The 17,919-nt window shown below is 53.8% G+C and overlaps 2 protein-coding genes across 3 annotated transcripts in view; one reads left to right on the top strand and one right to left on the bottom strand.

Annotated features, from left to right (window-relative positions):
• The window catches only part of KLHL29 (kelch like family member 29), a 283,806-nt gene that overhangs the window by 208,178 nt on the left and 57,709 nt on the right, over positions 1–17,919 (top strand). For both annotated transcript variants that reach the window (XM_079109628.1, XM_079109627.1), the window contains 2 exons: positions 11,749–11,890; positions 14,897–15,406. In XM_079109628.1, the coding sequence (XP_078965754.1) occupies positions 11,749–11,890; positions 14,897–15,406 (652 nt within the window). The remainder of the gene's footprint in view (positions 1–11,748; positions 11,891–14,896; positions 15,407–17,919) is intronic.
• Positions 16,111–17,919, bottom strand: part of LOC306644564 (uncharacterized protein) — a gene marked incomplete at its 3' end in the record, with an annotated part of 28,746 nt that continues 26,937 nt past the window's right edge. The window contains exon 5 of the mRNA XM_079111611.1: positions 16,111–16,164. Within this exon, the coding sequence (XP_078967737.1) occupies positions 16,111–16,164 (54 nt within the window). The remainder of the gene's footprint in view (positions 16,165–17,919) is intronic.

Raw genomic sequence — 17,919 nt, 5'->3', positions numbered from 1 at the left:
GTGGGTGAATGGATGAATAGATGATGCAACTGAAGGTAATGAGCCCAATCAGAGCAGATGACGCTGAGGTAGGAGGGAGCTCTGCCTTTGCAAGTGAGGAAATGGAAGCCTTGCAGGCAGCCGGGCCCCTGCTAAAGGAGGGGTGTCAGTGGGTGGCATCTACCTGAGATCCCCTCCCTCTGACCCAGGGATCCACAGCAAGTGGCCTCGGACAGAAAGCCCACACACCATCTCCCAGCTGTCTCCAGGATGGGCCAGATCTAACCCTAACCCCAGAGGGTCAGCAGAGAGGCTACCCCGGCCTCCTGCAGAGCAGAACCAGAGACTTGCAGTGACCTGGACACTACAGTCCCTGTGTATTGTGTAGGCACATGTGTGCCTACTCCCACCCGCTCCTCCTCAGTGTCATTCCCAAGGAAGCGAAGTCTGTCTGTCTACCCCAAGGGGACTGCTTCTCCTGCCCTGTCCATCGCCTCTTAAGATTTATGCAGTCCCTCTTGCCCCTGGGCCTCCTGTGAGTGTGAATAGAAGCTATCCACCTAGCATACTTCCCAAAGACCAAAGAGAACAGGTCGGTGATGAATGATGCTATTTCTTTAAAAAAAAAATCACATTAACCACATCGACTCTGACCCAGGAATCAACAGCTGGGCTGGACTGGCCAAAGGGAGCAGTTCTCCCTCAGCACCTGCCTGGCTACACGTTGCTCTCTTTACAGCGAGACCGGACAGTCAGAAAGCAGAGTGAATGTCCAGGAGCCAGGAAATGTAAACTGAGCCTTCGTTGCATGCTTCTGGAATATTCCATGGCAAAGCTGATCAGTCCCACCCAGTTACAAGCCCCACACTGCAAGGAACCTAGACTTGGGCCCGAGACTCACACTGGGACCCTGACTTGCCTCGGAGAGTCTTGAAGTCCCTGCAATAAAACTGCCTGGGCTCCTTCAGCCGCACTGCTCCGTCTGAGGAACCGCCTCACAAGGACATTTGTGCTGCATTGTTTGTCTCTTTGTCCTGCCTGCCCCTCGGTGTGACTCTGCCACAGTCCCCTCTCTTGTCAGGACTCTAATGAGGTCGCTGAGGATGTCTGTGTCAGGATTGAGCTGCTGGGCGTTGGAGTTGCTTTCAGTCGACTTCCTGATCTCGGAGCCAGTGCTGTGAGAGCTGAGAACGGTCCCCTCTCCCCGGCGAGTCTTTGTTTGTAATAAAAAATAATAATAACGTTCTGCGGAGCCTACAACTAGAAAAAGGGGGCTTCAGGAGGTTGACAGTGTGTGGCCTCAACCTTGGATTCCTCCTGGCTAGGAAGGGTCCTATGGACCAGGAGGGCTTAGGTGATCCTGGATGGCCCCTGGCGGGGACTGGGAAGTCCCTGTGTGGCAGGAGGCCAGGTCAGCCCTCCCACCCTCTCCAAGCCATTCTAGAGAGCTGCCTCCCTGAGGTGTTTGGGCGCTGTCCCCAGGAAGTCCCCAGGAACCCAGTTCAGCATTAATACTGGGTCCAGGCCTCTGAGAGCCAGGCCCCTCAGCGGGTGGTTCGGTCAGGGAATGAGGACAGAGGGCTTTTCCTCGGCAGATGCACTGCAGATTTCAAATGCGAATGTGACAAAGGATCCCGGAAGCGGGTGCTGTCTAATGCGTGGCTGAGAGTCAGAAGCTGACCCTGGGGAGGGTGAGGGGTGTTCTCAGAGTTATTGCCTGCAGGGCCGGCGTTTGGGAAATGTCCCATCAAAGGCCAGAGCAGGAGCTGCCCTGGCCGCGCCTACCTACACGCCCACTTGGGGGACAAGAATGAAGACAGTGGCCAGGACAGCCAGGGAGCTAGCTGTGTGTCACCGATGCCGAGTTGAACGGGAACAGGCAGGTGGCGGGCCTCTGAGCAGGACAGGCGGGTTACAAGGAGCAGGGCTGTTGGGGGCACCATGAGGGCTGATTGAAGGGGGATGAAAGGCGCGGCCCAGCTCTGCAGCAGCTGCTCGGCGTGCTCCCCCTCGTCCCGTGTGTCCGTCTGGGCCACTCCCTCCCACATCACAGGCGGCTGCTGAGGGCCAGGCCTGCCCTGCACCTTCCACAGAATGAAAGGGAGCCATATCAGAGGGGACTGAAGCACAGGAAAGGGCCTCTTTCTTTTCAAAGACTTTCGTTTGTGATGGGCTTTTTTTTTTTTCTAGGTGATCTTATTTCAAAGCCCCTTTGAAAAATTTGTGGGTTTTGTAATGGATGAAAAGTTACTTGGAAATAGGACTAAGAAGTTTTCGGTTGAAAGTTGTTAGAGGAAAGTTGAAAGCGTGGAGTTGTAAGGGTCTGCCAGATTTATCATCTCTTTTGTCCACAGGGCCCCTCCACTGGGAGAGAGCTTATGGGAAGGTACCGGGGACCTGGACAGGGCACGTGCAAGAGTGCGGTGCCAAGCGAGCCCTATCCATGGCTGCTGCACGTCTGCAGTGGAGGCCATCTGTGTTCAACTTTGAGCGTTAATGTCTCCGAGGAATAGACTTTGATGTTGGACAAGGGGAAAGCAAATATACTTCCAGAATACTATAGAAAGCTGGGTTCTATCAAAGGCAATGGCCACCGCACAGGTGTTTCACATCATGAAAATAATTACAAAAGAAGATAAGGCCCACACAGGCCTGAGAGAGGGAGGCGGCCCAGCAGGAGCCCTGGGGCATGTCCGTGTTTGGCAGGAGAAACCAACCAGGAGAACAAGGAGCCCAGATGACATTTAGGTGAAGAACCAGGAAAAGCATGGAGAAAACCAACGGAGAGGGAGTTCAAGGAGCAAAGAGGAAGCTCAGAGAGGGTGGATGGGAGCCTCCTTGGGGGAAAGTGTTAGGAAAAGCTTGGGCAAAGGGAAGGAGTGTTCATGGAAGCTGGGCTAGCAGAGGTAAAGGCCCAGCCTCCCAGTCTCAGGGAGGGGTGACCCCAAAAGAAGGGGTAGAGGCTGATAGATTCCGGAATGTCAGAGGAAGTGGTCAAAGTTTTTTCTCAGCCCCCATGGTGGAAAATCAAAAGAAGCTCATAAGAGGGAGAAAGAGAGGAATCAAATGCTGAAGGAAGAGTGGGCCTGCAGTGCCACCAGCCTGGAAGGGGGTTGGGTGTCAGGCTGTGCAGCCCTGGCTTGAGACTGAGGAACTGGCCCCATCAGAGAGAGCCCAGTTCAGGGCCACACATCAGTGGGTGACTCAGAGTCTGGGGTCTGAGGGAGCAGGAGAGATGACCGAGATCCAGACCTGGCTCCCTAGCCCCAGTGTGCTCAGGGTCAGAGCAGGTGGCCCCAGGTGGGCTGGACACAGTGAAGGAAAGGGAAGCTGTGGCCAGTGCCCCTGTGGGCACCCATGGAGGGTTCTAAGAACTCTGTCTTGATGCTAAGCCCACTGAGGAGACTATCAGCCATGGCAGGAGCAGGCTGAGGAGCGGTGGCTTGGGAAGAGTCTGGCCATCCCAGAGCATTTCTGAAGGTCTTAGTAGAGTGCTATGGTTTGTCCCCCAAAAGTTCACGTGCTAGAGGCTTAGTCCCAGTGTGGGGTCTTGGGGTCTGGGAACTCTGAAGAGGGGCCCTAGTGGAAGGCTATTAAGTCATGGGACTCTACTTCTTGAGTCAAGTAATGCTATCTCAAGGGAGTAGATCAGGAAGGAGTGGATTAGTCCCCTTGAGAGCAGGGTGCCATAAAGAGTAAGCTGACCCCTCCCAGTCTTCCTGACATCCTGTCTTCCATGTGATGTCTTCCATCAGGAGGCCATCACCATGAGGCCTTCATGAGAGCTGAGCAGATTGCAGGCACCATGCTCCAAAACTACAGAACTATGAATGAAATCAACCTCTTTTTTCTTTAATGTATCCAGCCCCAGATATTGTGTTACAGCAATACAAAAGAGAACTAAAACAGAATAGACATGGGTTAGAATCCCCAGTTTGGCACACCCTAAGTATTACTGAACTTATGTGGGCCTTTTACTCTCATCTGTAAAATGAAGGAAGAAGAACACAGAATTCCTTGTAGAAGGAAATCAGTTCATAGCCATGCCTGACATGTGGAAGGTAGTCAATAAATTTGAGCTTTAGGATGATGGCCATCTAGGCAGTCCCATTACTTCTGTCCTGACATCCACTTACAGCTGGGGTCCTCATGGTGACCTAGGCACAGGAAATGGCTGGTAGTTTCATCTTAAAGTATTTACAGATTCCCTGAGGGCTATACACAAGCCTAGATTCCCAGGGTAGAGTTAGACCGGGGTTCTATCTCCCACCCCAGCCAAGCCTGTCCCCGGGGTCTCTCCCTCCTTACCCAGCCCCTCCCCCAGCCCCATCATATCCTTTACCTCCACCCAGGCTCCCAGCAGGATCATTTACCCTCCAGAGACATCATCATATTCCCTAATATGATTGGAATCTGAATATATATTTAAAATGACAAGATTGAAATTAAAATTTAAATAAAGAATTACTTTTCTATAAGTTGCTCCGAAAGCAGTAATTTAGCAGCAAATTGATAGAGAAAGGTAAGCACTGGTCCTTTAAACCATCATGCAGTTTCCGGCGTGCGAGCCAGAAGTGTCTCAATTTAACACATCATTGGTCAGTATTATTAGAAATTTCACCAGGCTCCGGAGCACATTATGGAGGGGCTCCAGAGGGGAGGCCGAGGGTGCCAGCCCAGGGCCGGGGGCCCAGGGAGGACAGCCTGGTTAATGAGGACAGGAGGGGCTTCAGAGACTCTCCCCCAGCCCCTAGGGGGCATTTAACCGCAATTCTCTTGTTTGCAGTTCGTAGCCATCATGAAATGGGAACAGAGAGACCCTAAAACGTCATTTGTTCTTACAGGGACCATAGATTTGGAACATTGTTGTCTGTCAGCACATCCTTCTGACCCCTTGAGGTCAGAACAAGAGTCCTTTTCTCCCCAGGGAGCTGGCTCCCATGAGTGACATAAGCAAGACTCCAAAATCTGTCCCTGATTTTGACCTGATGAGCAGCTACAACCTCTAGGGACCCCAGACTGGAACTTGGGCCTGGGAACTCAGACCCAAGACTGTGACTGGTCTCCAGAGGAAGGCCATGGACTCCTGCGTCAGCATCACTGTAGGCTTGTTAAAGAAGCACATTTGGAGTCCCCTGTCCCAGACCTGCTAAATCAGAACCTCTAGGAGTAGGGTCCAGATACCTGCACTCCTGACGCTTCCCCAGATGCCCTTTTGTGCACTTGCTTTGGACACCCCTGCAGCGGTGGTGGCCAGATGCTCTACCTATGGAGTCCAGCAGTCTAGGTACAAACCCATGCCTAATCAAAATGTCCCGGACACCAGAAGATCTCCCCAGGGAGGTCCCCACAATCCCCCAAATGTGACTGTATTTACCAACATCTGGCCTCCACGTTCCCCACAGGTGGACCTGGGTGCCAGGAAGACCCTAAGTTCCTTGCAGCGGGAGAGACGCTAAAAGGAAGGGAAGTGTCCACCCTTTGCCAGGGAAGGCCTGCCCACCATGCTCAGTCCTACACTGGCAACTGCCATGATGTGATTCCCCAGGGCAGCCCAAGGCCTGGTGTGGAGAGGGGCCTGAGCCCCACTCACTTCCACCAGGTACAGGCACCTGTTCTTGCTGTTCTCGGAAGAGCTGTGGGAATGATAACCCTCCAGAGTAAGAAGAAAAAGTAAATGACAGCATTCACCATCCATGCTGGGCTGAGGACAGCAGAGCCTCCCCCATCCACATGTTCCTGATTCTGCGGGCCTCTGCCGCCAACCTCTGCAGGGCATGGATTCAGAGATTGCTTGACTTCCAGACTGCTCTCTCACCCAAGTGTGTTTGAGTGGCAGGTCACGTGCCTACGCCCCAGCAGCAAGGAAAGCTGCAGAGCAAGTTTTCTGATGGAGGTGTTCAAAATGTGCAGGGCAATCAGAAAACGAGGCAAAGATCCACAGCAGGGCCCAGGCCAGATCAGCATCCCTCCTCCCTGGAGCCTGCCAAATCCAGAGCAGGGGCTGTTGGGGTGAGCCTGCCCAAGCTGGTATTGCCCACATTGAGTGGATATTGCAGGGAGTCTTGAAAGTAAAATGAGGCTGCTGAGCGAGGCCAGAGTGCAGAGAGCTCCGGCTCCCCCCCTGGCGCTGTCTGCTGTGGCTTCAGCTTCGCAGCTTTTCCTCCAAGGCCACTTCACGCCCACCACCCATCTGGAGGCTGCACTTACACTCGTTTTAGCATTTACGCAATTACAGTCCCTCCTGTATTTATGCTACGCCCGCCCTCTGCGGAACAGAGGGATGCAGATAGAACCGCACTGTGTCTGCCAAGAGCCACACACAAATGGCTTCTTGATCTTTTGCTATTTTACAACATACACAGTACACTGTATATTCCCCCCTACACTTTTTGTTTTCTTTTTTCTTTTTTTCCTTCTCTAGTGATTTTAAACAACAACATTTTTTAATGCCTCATAAATTTGTGCATGGAAACTTAGAGAGAACTTGAGGTGCTGGCGATGTTGACTACAGTCACTTGGTGGTGATCACTAAGAGTCTGGTCTGCAGGGTCAAAGAGACCAATGCAGAAGCTCTTAAAAGGGTAGGCCAGAGGGCTGGGGATGTGGCTCAGTGGTAGAGCACTTGCTTAGCGTGTGCAAAGACCCAGGTTCTAATCCCCAGCACCCCACCAAAAAAAAAAAAAGTAAGTAAATAAAAAGGATATGGAGACACATATGCCTCAAGGAAGTCACAGGCCTGTGTACCCACTTTTTTATTTGATTGCTCGGAAGCTCAGTACTATGCTGATGGCTAAGAGCCCCTGGGCCTGCATGTCTGCAATTTTCTTCTGTGTAGCTTTGACTCTCCATTTTCCCTGGTCTGGTCTTCCTTTGTATTTCATTGTGATTTTATTGTACCTGTTCTTGTCTGTGGCCCCAGTCGCTCTATTAACCAGGTAGGAGAGAGACAATACTGCGGTTCTGTTCCCTGCCATCCTTTTCAGTGTGGTCCTCATGAGTGCCGGGTGTGGGAGTCTGATCCTGCTTGTGGTAAATCCCTCCAGGGCAGGACTTTGACTGTCACTAATCCCAAGTGCCCTACAGTGCTTCTGGCCCAGAATAAGAATGGAAATAAACTGAGGCCAGGGCAGGGAGGACTCTGGGAGCCCTGGTGGGGCCAGGGGCTCACGGCTGTGAGGGACGAAGCTAGCAGGGGGCGTCATGCTCAGTGACATCAGCAGGGGCAGCCTCTGCCTGCTCTGACTGCTCACACGGTGTCAGGGCCTCGAGGCCTGCAGGTCCCAGTCTGGAAGGCAGGTTGATGGGCGGCAGAGGCTCATGAGCATAAGCACCATTGTCCTCCCATGTGACCCCAGGAGTGGAGCCTGGGGCTGGACTCCGTCGGATGTGCGTAGGCTGAACATGTCCAAGGTGCTGCAGGACCTGTGGTGCTGATCTCAGCCCCAGTCTGTCTGCCTTTCTGAATCTCCTTAGCTTCCATGGCCCCACACCAGCCTGTCTCTTCCGGAGGCTTTTCTCTGCCCTCCAGGCGCCATTAAGGCACCCTCTTCTGACCTCCTTGGGAAAACAGTGGACGATGCTGTGTTTGGTCCCCACTCCTTCAGCCTCTCGCACCTTTACCACCCCTAGGCACACAGGGGTGGCCCCAGGTTCGTGGATTGGGTCAGCTAGGTCTCCAAGCAGCTTCCAGCAACATGCAGGGCAGTAGTGTTGGAGGGTCCCAGCAAATGAAACCCCACGGTCTGGAAACCTCAGGTCCCTGAGGAAGGAAATCGCGCTATTTTATGGTTCTGCTCCATGGCCTGCGCACTTCCCTGCTCCCAAAGTAAGGAACACTTGCCAAGCCAGCGGCAAAGAGCACAGCTCCCACAGGCCAGCCCGGAGACCCCACATTCGTGCCCTGAGCACCAGGCCGAGGGCTGGCTCCCTGCCCGGGGGAGCTTGCCTTGCAGGACACGGTCGGGAATAAGGCCCTCAGACTGTGCTGAGCACAGTGATGATCATGGGCACGTGGAGCAGAGGGAAGAGCCAGCTGGGGGTCCCAGGAGTCTACATCCCTGCCACCTTTCCAAGTTCCCTGATCACCTCAATGCTGCCCGCCTATGTGGCACCCATGTGCAACTAGAGGAAAGTGCTCCCTCTGGGTAGACAGGTTGGTGAGAACCAGCCTCTGTGGGCTGCTCCACGCTCAAGGGTGCAGGGTGGGAGTCCGCGTGCCTCCCTAGCCAGGGGCCAGCCCCCACGCCCCCCTCGGCCCTGTCCTGTGAGACTGCTGCAGGGGGTGGTCCCCAGTCCCCAGGACCAGCAGACACCTTCAGCCTATGCCGCTGCTTCACAGAGAGCTTCAGCCATAAAGGACCTGGGTCTTTAGTGTTCATCAGTCGCTGAAAGAAGCAGGATGCTGTCAGCCACCGTAAAAATGTGACCTTTGAAAATTTACAAGAGCTTGGGTTTAAAAAGCTGCTGCGTTAATGATGCATCCCATTAGCATCTCATTAAAGAGAAGTCGAGAGAACCGCTAGGGCCTGATGATGGGCAGAGAGGGCCACTCTGTGGGACTGGACAGGGGAGTGTCTGCCTCTCTCTACCAAGTACCACCAAGTCACGGAAGCAGAAGCCATAGCCAGGAATGCTAGGGAAAGATGGAAGGTCTGAGTGGCTTCCCAGGAAGTGAGTGAGGCCTGCTCAGCCCTACTCTTGCCCCTGGCCGGGGTGATCTCCTGGTTGGGTATTGTGGCTTTCTTGTGTTGGCATCCTACTCCTGAGGAGGCCTGGCACTGGAGCTGGGGTGGAACCTGGGTTACTTGTGGGGATTCTGGACTCCAGGAGAGGATGGGTAGCAGGACCTGAGTTCAGAGCTGGAGCCATGGACCCATCCTCCATCCCAGAACCTCCAGAATCTGAGATCTGGCTGGGTTTACTTTTGGCCCTGGAGCCCTGGGCAGGAGGAGGGGCCCTGCCTTGGACATCATGGGCCAGTCCATGTACTGCCCATCTGGAAGGTGGGCTTCTCATAGGACACACCCCTGGTCCAGGTCTTTTCTGGAGAGAGTGGAGGAAGGAATTTTCATTTGATTATTTTAATAAAATAAAATTCCTGAACTACTCGTAGCAGTTTCAGATGTTGCTAGTGCAGGGCGGAATGTGAGTAGTCTTATTTATCTTTCCTGAAAGAAAAAAGACTGTTTTTCCTCTCACAGCAGAACTGCTTTCTTGTACTTAAGAAACCCCTTATAGTATTCATGAAAGACACAGCCATGCAGGCCCCTCAGAGTCCCTGTGATCTAGGCCCACCTCTGCCCCTGAGGGCTCCTGGTTTCTGTCCTGGGTGTCACATGGTCATACCATTTGTGCACCAGAGCTCTCTGCTCCACTGGAACAGTCGCTCAAGGGTAGAGCTGAGCCTTAGTCACCTAGGTCCCCACTGCCCTGGCCAGTGCATGACACAGAACCAGAGTCCAGTACTTATTTGCAAAGGAACAGACCAAGGCACAAAATGAGCCAAGTGAGGAAACCGGCAGGAGTGTTTTGGAACCAAGGGCTTGAACGATGTGTGTGGAAAAGTGTTCAATTTTTCCAGTTCAGAAACTCCCCTGATTTTAAGGCAAACAAGGGATCCTGAACTTTAGGAGGGCAAAACCTGGTGACCCAAACTCGAGAAGACCCCAGCCACCTCTCCTGGTAGCAAGAGCTGTTCCTGGGCGAGTTTCCCTCCCTCCCCTGTCAAGTTGCCATACTAACCCAGCAGAGCAGAAATGGTGGATTCTGAAAACCTGAGCTGCCTCTTGCCTGGGAGGCCTAGGGGATCCCAACAGCAGAGACAGGCTGCAGCGCCCCCTCCTGGTAGGAGGGGGTTCTTTATTGCCAGTTGAAGGGGATGCTGGGGTCTCAGCATTCAAACTGGACCCAAAACACACCCTCAGGGGTGGAAGTGGAAAGACATAGTAGGCTTCTTCCCCCTCCCCTGCCTCTGGATCCAGGGGAAGCAATCTCTGTGCTTCTGAACTCCCAGGCCCCCGGAGCCTGGAAATACAGGCTGCAGGAGTAAGCTGGCTTCTCCCTTGTCAGGGAATACATCGACAGCTATCTGGAGAATGCTGGGAAAGCCACACTTTTGTTCCCCAAGACTGCTGGTGAGCCTGGCTAAATCCCCAGTCCCATCTCACACCCCTGCCCCTGGCTCCGACGGACAGAAATGAGGCAGGGGCCCCTGGTGAGGATGCTAGTCCAAGGAATTGTTCTTTCCTCGGGAGAATCTCTCTTCTCCTTTGTTTCATGCTCTGTTCACAGAAGCGGAGAATCTGAAATGCAGGCCAGAGATAAAGTGCAGCTTAATGCAATCAGCTCAGCGCAGCCTCAGGTCCTACTGGGATGTGGCTTCTGCGCCTCCCAGCAGGCCCTAATGCAGGCACTGCGTGCCATCTGCATTATTCAGCAAAGCCCCAAGAGGTATGGCGGGCCTCCTGACTCACAGCCCCTGGCCTGGAACACAGGAGGGTCACTCGGTCAGGGGCCCAGCAGGGAGCTGTACCTCCTACCAACCGCATTACTGGGCCTGGTGCCCTCAGAAGCCACCACAAGAACTGTAGCCCTCACCTAAAGATGTCCCGTGAAGCTCCTCTGCCGTCTGGGACTATCTCTGGTTGGCAGTTGTTTCTGCCATCATCCCACCTCATGCTCTACCCACGCCTGGGTGGGCTCCATTCGCCCTCCTGGGACACAATCACTCTTCCCAAAGCCACCTCCACTCAGACCCCAGCCCCTCACACCCAGGTATGCCACCCTGGCCCTTCCAGCATGTTTTTAGCAGTATTTTTAATTTTTTTTTTTTTTTTTTTAGCTGATAAGTAATGTTCATAGTAGAAATCTTGGTAAATGCAAAGAAGTCCAGACTAGAGAACAGAAGTCACCCATTAGCCCTCACCCAAGGACAACAGCACTGTGACATTTTGGTCATTCCCCTCCTACACATGTTGTTTGACACTGAGACGTTTGCACAGGGAGGTCACGTGTGTGTCATTTAGTGGCCTGCTTTTCTCATTAAACATTGCACTATGAACGTTTTGTCACCTCATTAAGAATGATTCTCAGTGAGAGGCTCTAACTGGGGGGCCAGCGCTACCCTGATTTTGACATCCCTCCCAAGGCTGGTTTTCTCTTTAAACCATGGCTTTCCATCATAGAGAAGCCAGGGGTCCACCACCTGGGGAGGATCTGAGCTATCCCCCAATGGGCCTTAGCTCCCGCCCTCCTAGGTGGGATTTGCACCTCCGTGGCTGGTGTCAGGGCAGGAGGGGACTGTGCAGTGACCCTCACTTGCCATCAGGTGGCACTTTGCAGAGCGAGCAGTTCGCCATCTCATCGTGAATTCTAAGTAGACACATGTCAAAGGGATGGCACTTGGTGGCTCTGGGGCTGGGCTGGGTACACAGTGGGTGCTCAGTACATGCCCTGGGTAAGTTGATAGCATTTGTGTTGTGGTGGTTTCCTGATGATGGAGGCTTGGGGTTCACATGCCAGAGCCCAGGACCCCCTCGCTGTGGTAGCACAGGTGGAGGCCGGGAGACCCTGGCGTGGGACTTCTGGAGCAGTCGCCTTGGCTGCTGCTCTTCTGCCAAGATAACCTGCAATTCTTTGTGGGGCTGGAAAGCTGGCTCTGCCTCTGGCCCCAAGTTCAGTAGACTGTGGGGGACTGTTTGGGAGGACAAGTCCCAGGCCAGCAGCCCCAGCCAGACCGTGCTCACTCTCCTAATCTGTTTTCTGCAGGCTCCTGGCATCTCCAAAGCGGACAATCAGTCCCAGGGACTCGCGACCAGCATCCGGTGGGGGCAGACACCCATCAATCAGTCCACACCCTGGGACACTGATGAGCCACCTTCCAAACAGATGAGGGAGAGCGACAATCCAGGTGTGTACTTTGCCAGCAAGCACAGATATCTGCCTTCTGGATGCCCACCTCTCCCCAGTGGGTCCTGCAGAAGTCACACTGCCAGCTCAGGGGTGGGGCCCTGGTGTCATTCCCTGTGCCCTGCTGTGCCTCTGCTCCCTTCTCTGCTGCTCAAGGAAGTATTTCGGAGAGCAAGGGTGTGAGAGAAACACAGCAGAGGTGACTTTGATCAGCTCCAGCTGATTTTGAATAGTCATTCCCAAACGTTAGTACTCTGATTCCTCACGGGCACCTTCCAGGGAGGTCTCGGTGTGTCCATGGTAAGAACCAGGAGGTTCCACCCCCCAGGGACCAGGAGATCCCCACCTCCTGCTGCATCCCAGTCCTCCTTTGGACAGCTCTGACCAGAGCAAATGCCCTCCATTTCACCTCCCACTGGCCCCAGAGCTCCCTGTCAGGATTCACAGGACATGCCTCTATGCAAGGGAGACCCCTTCATCCCCCCCGGAGACCTCTTTCATCGCCTTCCAAGTCTTCTGCAGGCTAAACACACCAAACCCTCCAGCTGTGCCCCAGAGCCCCTGGGTTCCAATCCCTTTACCTTCTGGGAAATTGCTCTGCCCTGCATCCCTCTTGGGTGCAAAGGCAGAACACAATGAGAACAGCCACACGGACACCTCCTTTCTACTCTACTCCACTCGTCACAGCCTTGGATTGCACCTGGGCAGGTCACAGCCACATCACATGCTGCCTCAGCAGCAAAACCCCAAGACTGTCCTGGAGGCTACTCTTGTCTGCCTCCTCACGGTCAGCGTAGGCAGCTGGGTCTGCGGACCCAAGGGCAGGCTTTGTCAATCTCTCCCCGTGTGGCTCCTTGGACATATAGGACTCCCGCTTTCATTGCTGCCCTGTTCCTGGCCCTCATGGTATTATGTCCTCTGCAGACCCAGTCATGGTGGCTTCCAAGCCATCATTTAAGTTATAAAAATGGTGATCAGGACTTGCTGCATGGGTCTAGAGACCTCAAGGGAGGAGCATTCACCCTTCATCAATGAATCCCTCAATGAAGACTCGGTCTTCACTCCAGAGCTGTCTGGGCCTCGCCAGCTGGGCTCTGAAGTTCTAAAGGCACTGTTCCAGGCTCCCTGGCTAGTCCTGAGCAGAAGCGAGCTTCAGCTGACATGCCTGGGCCTTGAGACACCCAGGCTGACTCATAGTGATGCCACCTCCTCTGCTTCAGCTTGGGGACAGTCCCCCTTAGCAATCCATTCTTGAATCTTGCCAGCACGACTTCGCCAATGTTTTTTGGCTTCCAGTTTTCCCCAACCTCTCTCATTATCAAAATCATAAATATTTCTTGCATATTTATGACGTGCCTGGCTCTGTGTGCCATCTCATGCTTGCCGCACTCCTAGGATGTTGATGTTATCCTGCCTGCTGCAGATGAGCAAAGTGACTCAGGAAAGGCTTGTCCCCAGGTCACCTAGCTAGGAAAGGCAGCCAGGGCTAGGCCCTGCTCTGACTCCCCAGCCTTACTGTGCACTATCGCACTGACAGCGCCCTCTGGTGTTTGAGAGTCACCCCACCACCTGGGCTCCTGCCCGGCCTCGCCATCTTGTTTCTGGGATGGAGCTCCCAGTCCGACTTTCCACCCTCCAGGACCCCTACTCTCCAGCCTCAGTCTACACTGCCATACTAGAGGAATCATGAAAACCAAAGCAGTGTTTGAGAGACAGAGACCCAGACCTGGACTCATTCAGTCAGAGGCAACCCAGACCGGCCTTCCCTGTCATTGTGTCTTCCAGCTTCACTCGCAAGCCCCCAGGGTCACCTCCTGCCAGCCCTGTTCTGCCAGAGCTGGGCACAGCTGGCCTTGCTTTTGCATCACATCTCGAAAGGTGTGTCTGGACCCCTTTATTCAGTCAAAATTTCCTGAAGAGACAAACTGGGTTCTTCTTGTTTCCCCAGGGGCTGGCTGTGCCGAGGTTGCTTAGGACAAGTCTGGAAAGGGCCTTGCAGCCTGCTGACATGCCCCACCCAGGCTCTCCCCTCCTGGGAGCACCTTGCCCTGCTCCAGGCTCTGGTGTCCTCCCCTGAAGGCCCAGCAAACTCTGCCACACCATGGCACTTTCTCCCTACCTACCTCCCACAGGGATTCTCCAGAAAGGGAGGAGAAACACCCATATTTATAGAACATTTACCACATATCAGACACTCAGCTACTTTTATTGTTTTAAGACTCTTTCCTCATTCAGTCCTTCCCAGTAACCCTAGAAGGTAGGTGATGCCACTTTGATTTGACAGACAAAGACCAGGCTCAGAGAACAAAAGCAGCCTGCTGAGGCATTCGCTGGTAAATGGCAGAGCTGAGATTGGAACTCAGGTCTTTTTGAAGGCCTCTGCTGTCCTCCTCTCTGCTTCACTGCTTGCCTCTCGCCTCTCCCCAAGCAGATCTTGCTTCCTTCTCTGAGCCCCACAGCCATTAGTTCCTATCCCCCTGTTTTAGTTAGCGCTTTTGTTGCTGTGACCAAAGGACCTGACCAGAACAACATAGAGGAAGAAAAATTTACTTTCACTCACAGTTTCAAAGGTTCAGTCCATGGTCAGTTGACTCCATATCTCTGGGCCCCAGGCGAGAGAGAACATCATGGCAGAAGAGTGCAGCAGAGAAAAGTGGCTCAGGTCATGGCACCAAGAAGCAGAGAGCAACCTCTGCTCAACAAAGACAAAATATATACCCCAAAGGCACAGCCCCAGTGACCCCCCCCCGCCATCCAGCTACACTCTACCTGCCGACGGCTACCACCCAGTGAATCCATTTCAGTGGATCAATCCACCCGTTATGTTAAGTTCTCTAATCATTTCACCTCTGAACCTTCTTGCATTGTCTCACACATGAGCTTTTGGGGAACGCAGGTCTCTCGTCCACTGCTGTGACCCCAGCACCCAGTTCTGGACCTGTGGCAGTCGGTGTTTGTTGGGCGAATGTGTAACCAGCAGATAACGTCTCTCTTATCTCCCTTGCAGGCACAGGGCCATGGGTGACCACGGTGGCCGCCGGGAGCCAGCCTGCCCTGATCGCACACTCCTATGGAGTGGCCCAGCCTCCCACCTTCAGCCCAGCTGTGAACGTCCAGGCCCCCGTCATCGGGGTGACCCCTTCACTGCCTCCCCACGTGGGGCCCCAGCTCCCGCTGATGGCGGGCCACTACTCGCTCCCACAGCCACCCTCCCAGCCGCTGAGCAGTGTGGTGGTGAACATGCCTGCCCAGGCCCTCTATGCCAGCCCTCAGCCCTTGGCAGTGCCCACGCTGCCTGGTGTGGGGCAGGTGGCCCGCCCAGGACCCTCTGCTGTGGGCAACGGCCACATGGCAGGGCCCCTGCTGCCTCCGCCGCCGGCCCAGCCGTCCACCACTCTCCCCAACAGTGCCCCTGCCACCAATGGGCCCCCCACAACCGACTCGGCCCACGGGCTGCAGATGCTGCGGACCATTGGCGTGGGGAAATATGAGTTCACCGACCCGGGGCACCCCAAAGGTAAGTCCTGCTGCCCACACACCTCCCTGTGTGCCTGTGTCTGTGGCGCCCTGCCTGGTCACCCCAGCGTAGCCAGGACAGCAGTGTTTGTGGCAGCTCCTTCACTGGCCTCTCCCAAGCTGGAGGCTGCAGTGGGGCCTCCCCCTGCCCAGGAGGCCCTGGCCTCAGACAGGAGGCCAGGCGAAGGGCAAGCATGGAGGGTGGGAAAGGAAATGGGATGCATGGGCAAGGTGAGGAAAACAGGAGGAGGAAGGAAGGGAGAGCCGGCAGAGTCCAGAGCCCTGAGCCATTCTCACCTCTGACCCCAAGGTCAGGCCAAGGTGCAGACTGAGCAGGAATCACTACTTCTCTTGGGGCGCCATAGAACAGACATTTAGAACCCAACCCTCTGTGACCCTCCAGGGCCTCGTCCCTCCACCCAGTCCTTGGATGAGAGCAACACTCAAGACATTTCCATAGGCCAAGAGCCATCCCAGACCACCCGAAGCCACTTGAATGTTTTGTTTCAAGGACCTGTGGGTGGTTCTGTAAGACCCTGGGAAAGAGCAGCTCCAGTCAGCCTTCAGGAAACCCTCTTCCCACAAGCCCAGGGGAGTTTCCTCCTCGAGCGCTTGGAGCTAGATCCTTGGGAACGGAGCCTTGAGGGGAGCGAACGCATCACGGTTCTCAGTGCAACCCCAGCCTCAGGGTCAGAGAACAAGGCATCAGAAGTAGGCCTTGCTCTTGCTGCCTATCGAGGGTTCCATCCGACCCAAAAGCTTGGGAGGACAGGAGGACCAGGAGCCAGAGTGAGGCTTTCAGCGTTATCGGCCCCGGATTTGCATATTCCTTAGCACCCTAGACAGGCCAGGTCCCCACTCTTGATCCAGGCAAAGGGGAAGCTGTCAGGCGTCTGCCAGGTGCACACAGCTCTGGGGGCAGGAGGAGGCAGGAGGGTCCACAGTGGGCAGCCTGCCCAACTGGGGTAACCATGCCACCTTCAAAAAGGCCAGTTGATGGTCCTAGACGTGGTCTGTCCCTGCCTGGACACAGCATCTCTGCCTCCACGCTAGAGAGTGCATCTCAGGCGCCCTGCCTCTTAGCAGAGCAACAGATCCAGTTAACCACTCTCTTTTACCCACTCTCCCAGAGAAGGCTGTATCTTTATCCTTCTGAGCTGTTTTCAGGTCTTGTCAAGTGTCCCCACAACAAAGCCACATCTAGATCTCTGTTGGGTTTCACTGCAAGCTGATTGAACCTTGACTGCCTTTGTTTTGGAAATCAGCACTAGTTTCAAATGACAAAATTATGGAAAATTACATCTAGATTCTGGTAAACTTGCTTTAAGATTTTTCTTTAAAAAAATACGCTAAATCAATTTTTTGTTTGAACTGTTTTGGTTAAAATCCCTCTCCCTTTAAAAAGAATCCCCACCCCACCCCACCCCCGGGGAAAAAAAAAAAAAAAACTCACTCTCAGTTCATGAGCCACCAACTCTGACACACTGGGTCCTGGGAGTCATGGCTGTCCCACAGGCTGTGCTAAAGCCCAAGTCCCTAGATGGCTTTCTCCCCATGCTGCATGGAAGGCCTCCTGAGGCTGCCCAAGGATCTCGCTGGCTCGTCATGTTCCAGGCGAGCACTTAGGAATGGAATTGTTCTGTGTCATAGGTAACTAGCCCAGATGGCAGTGGAGTCCCTGATTTAGGGCTCAGCACTGAGCTGGGATCTGCCTCACCAGAGCTGCTGGGTGAAGGTTTATCTGAACATTATAAGTTCTGAGCAGGTGAGATGCAGAAGACACAGATGGTAGGGACAGGGCTGGGCTGGGCTGCTGGCGCTGGGGCCCAGTGGGTCGGCAAACCGTTGCGGAGCTGCTCCAATGGCACCTGTGCAGGGCCTGACCAGTCCTCCGTGGTCCCAAGCCTTACAAACAGGAGAGGAGAAGAAAGAGGGGCCCACTGGGATCTGCTTTACCAGGCCCCACAGGGTAGATGGAGTCTGGTTGAGGGCGGAAGAGAGAGGGCCCAGAAAGTGGCCATGGCCCCACCTTCTGGTCACAATCCTCCAGCTTTGGCCAGTGACAAGGAGTGACCCATCCATGGCACTGATTTTCATAGGTTGCCAACAAATCAGCTGTCTTCCCCCAAAATTACATTGAACTCACCTCTATTTAGACCCTCTCGGGCTGATGGATCCCCTCACATCAGCAGGAAGGACTATGAAGCATGTGCACAGAATGCATCGAAACTCAAGCCTCCGTGGGCTTTTTTTTTTTTTTTTTTTTTTTTTTTAGTAATTTCTTCTTTCATTTCTAATCTTAAAAGCCTTTATTGCTGAAGCTATAATTTGTCTGTCAGATCTAATGTCAAACAACTCCATATTTTTTAAAATAAGAAGCCCAAATTTTGAAACCAAATCTTTGAAACTTGCCATGGGAGAGTCATAATCCTGACAGGACCACGTGGGTTTGGATTTGGGTCACTTTTAATTTTGCCCCTGGGGATTTTACATCTCTGAAACCCAATTGATTTC

This window comes from Sciurus vulgaris (assembly GCF_902686455.1).
Source record: "Sciurus vulgaris genome assembly, chromosome: 14".
NCBI classification, from domain to species: Eukaryota; Metazoa; Chordata; class Mammalia; order Rodentia; family Sciuridae; genus Sciurus; species Sciurus vulgaris.
Note: the sequence above shows the minus strand (reverse complement) of the source record. Positions and strands in the feature narration are given on the sequence as shown.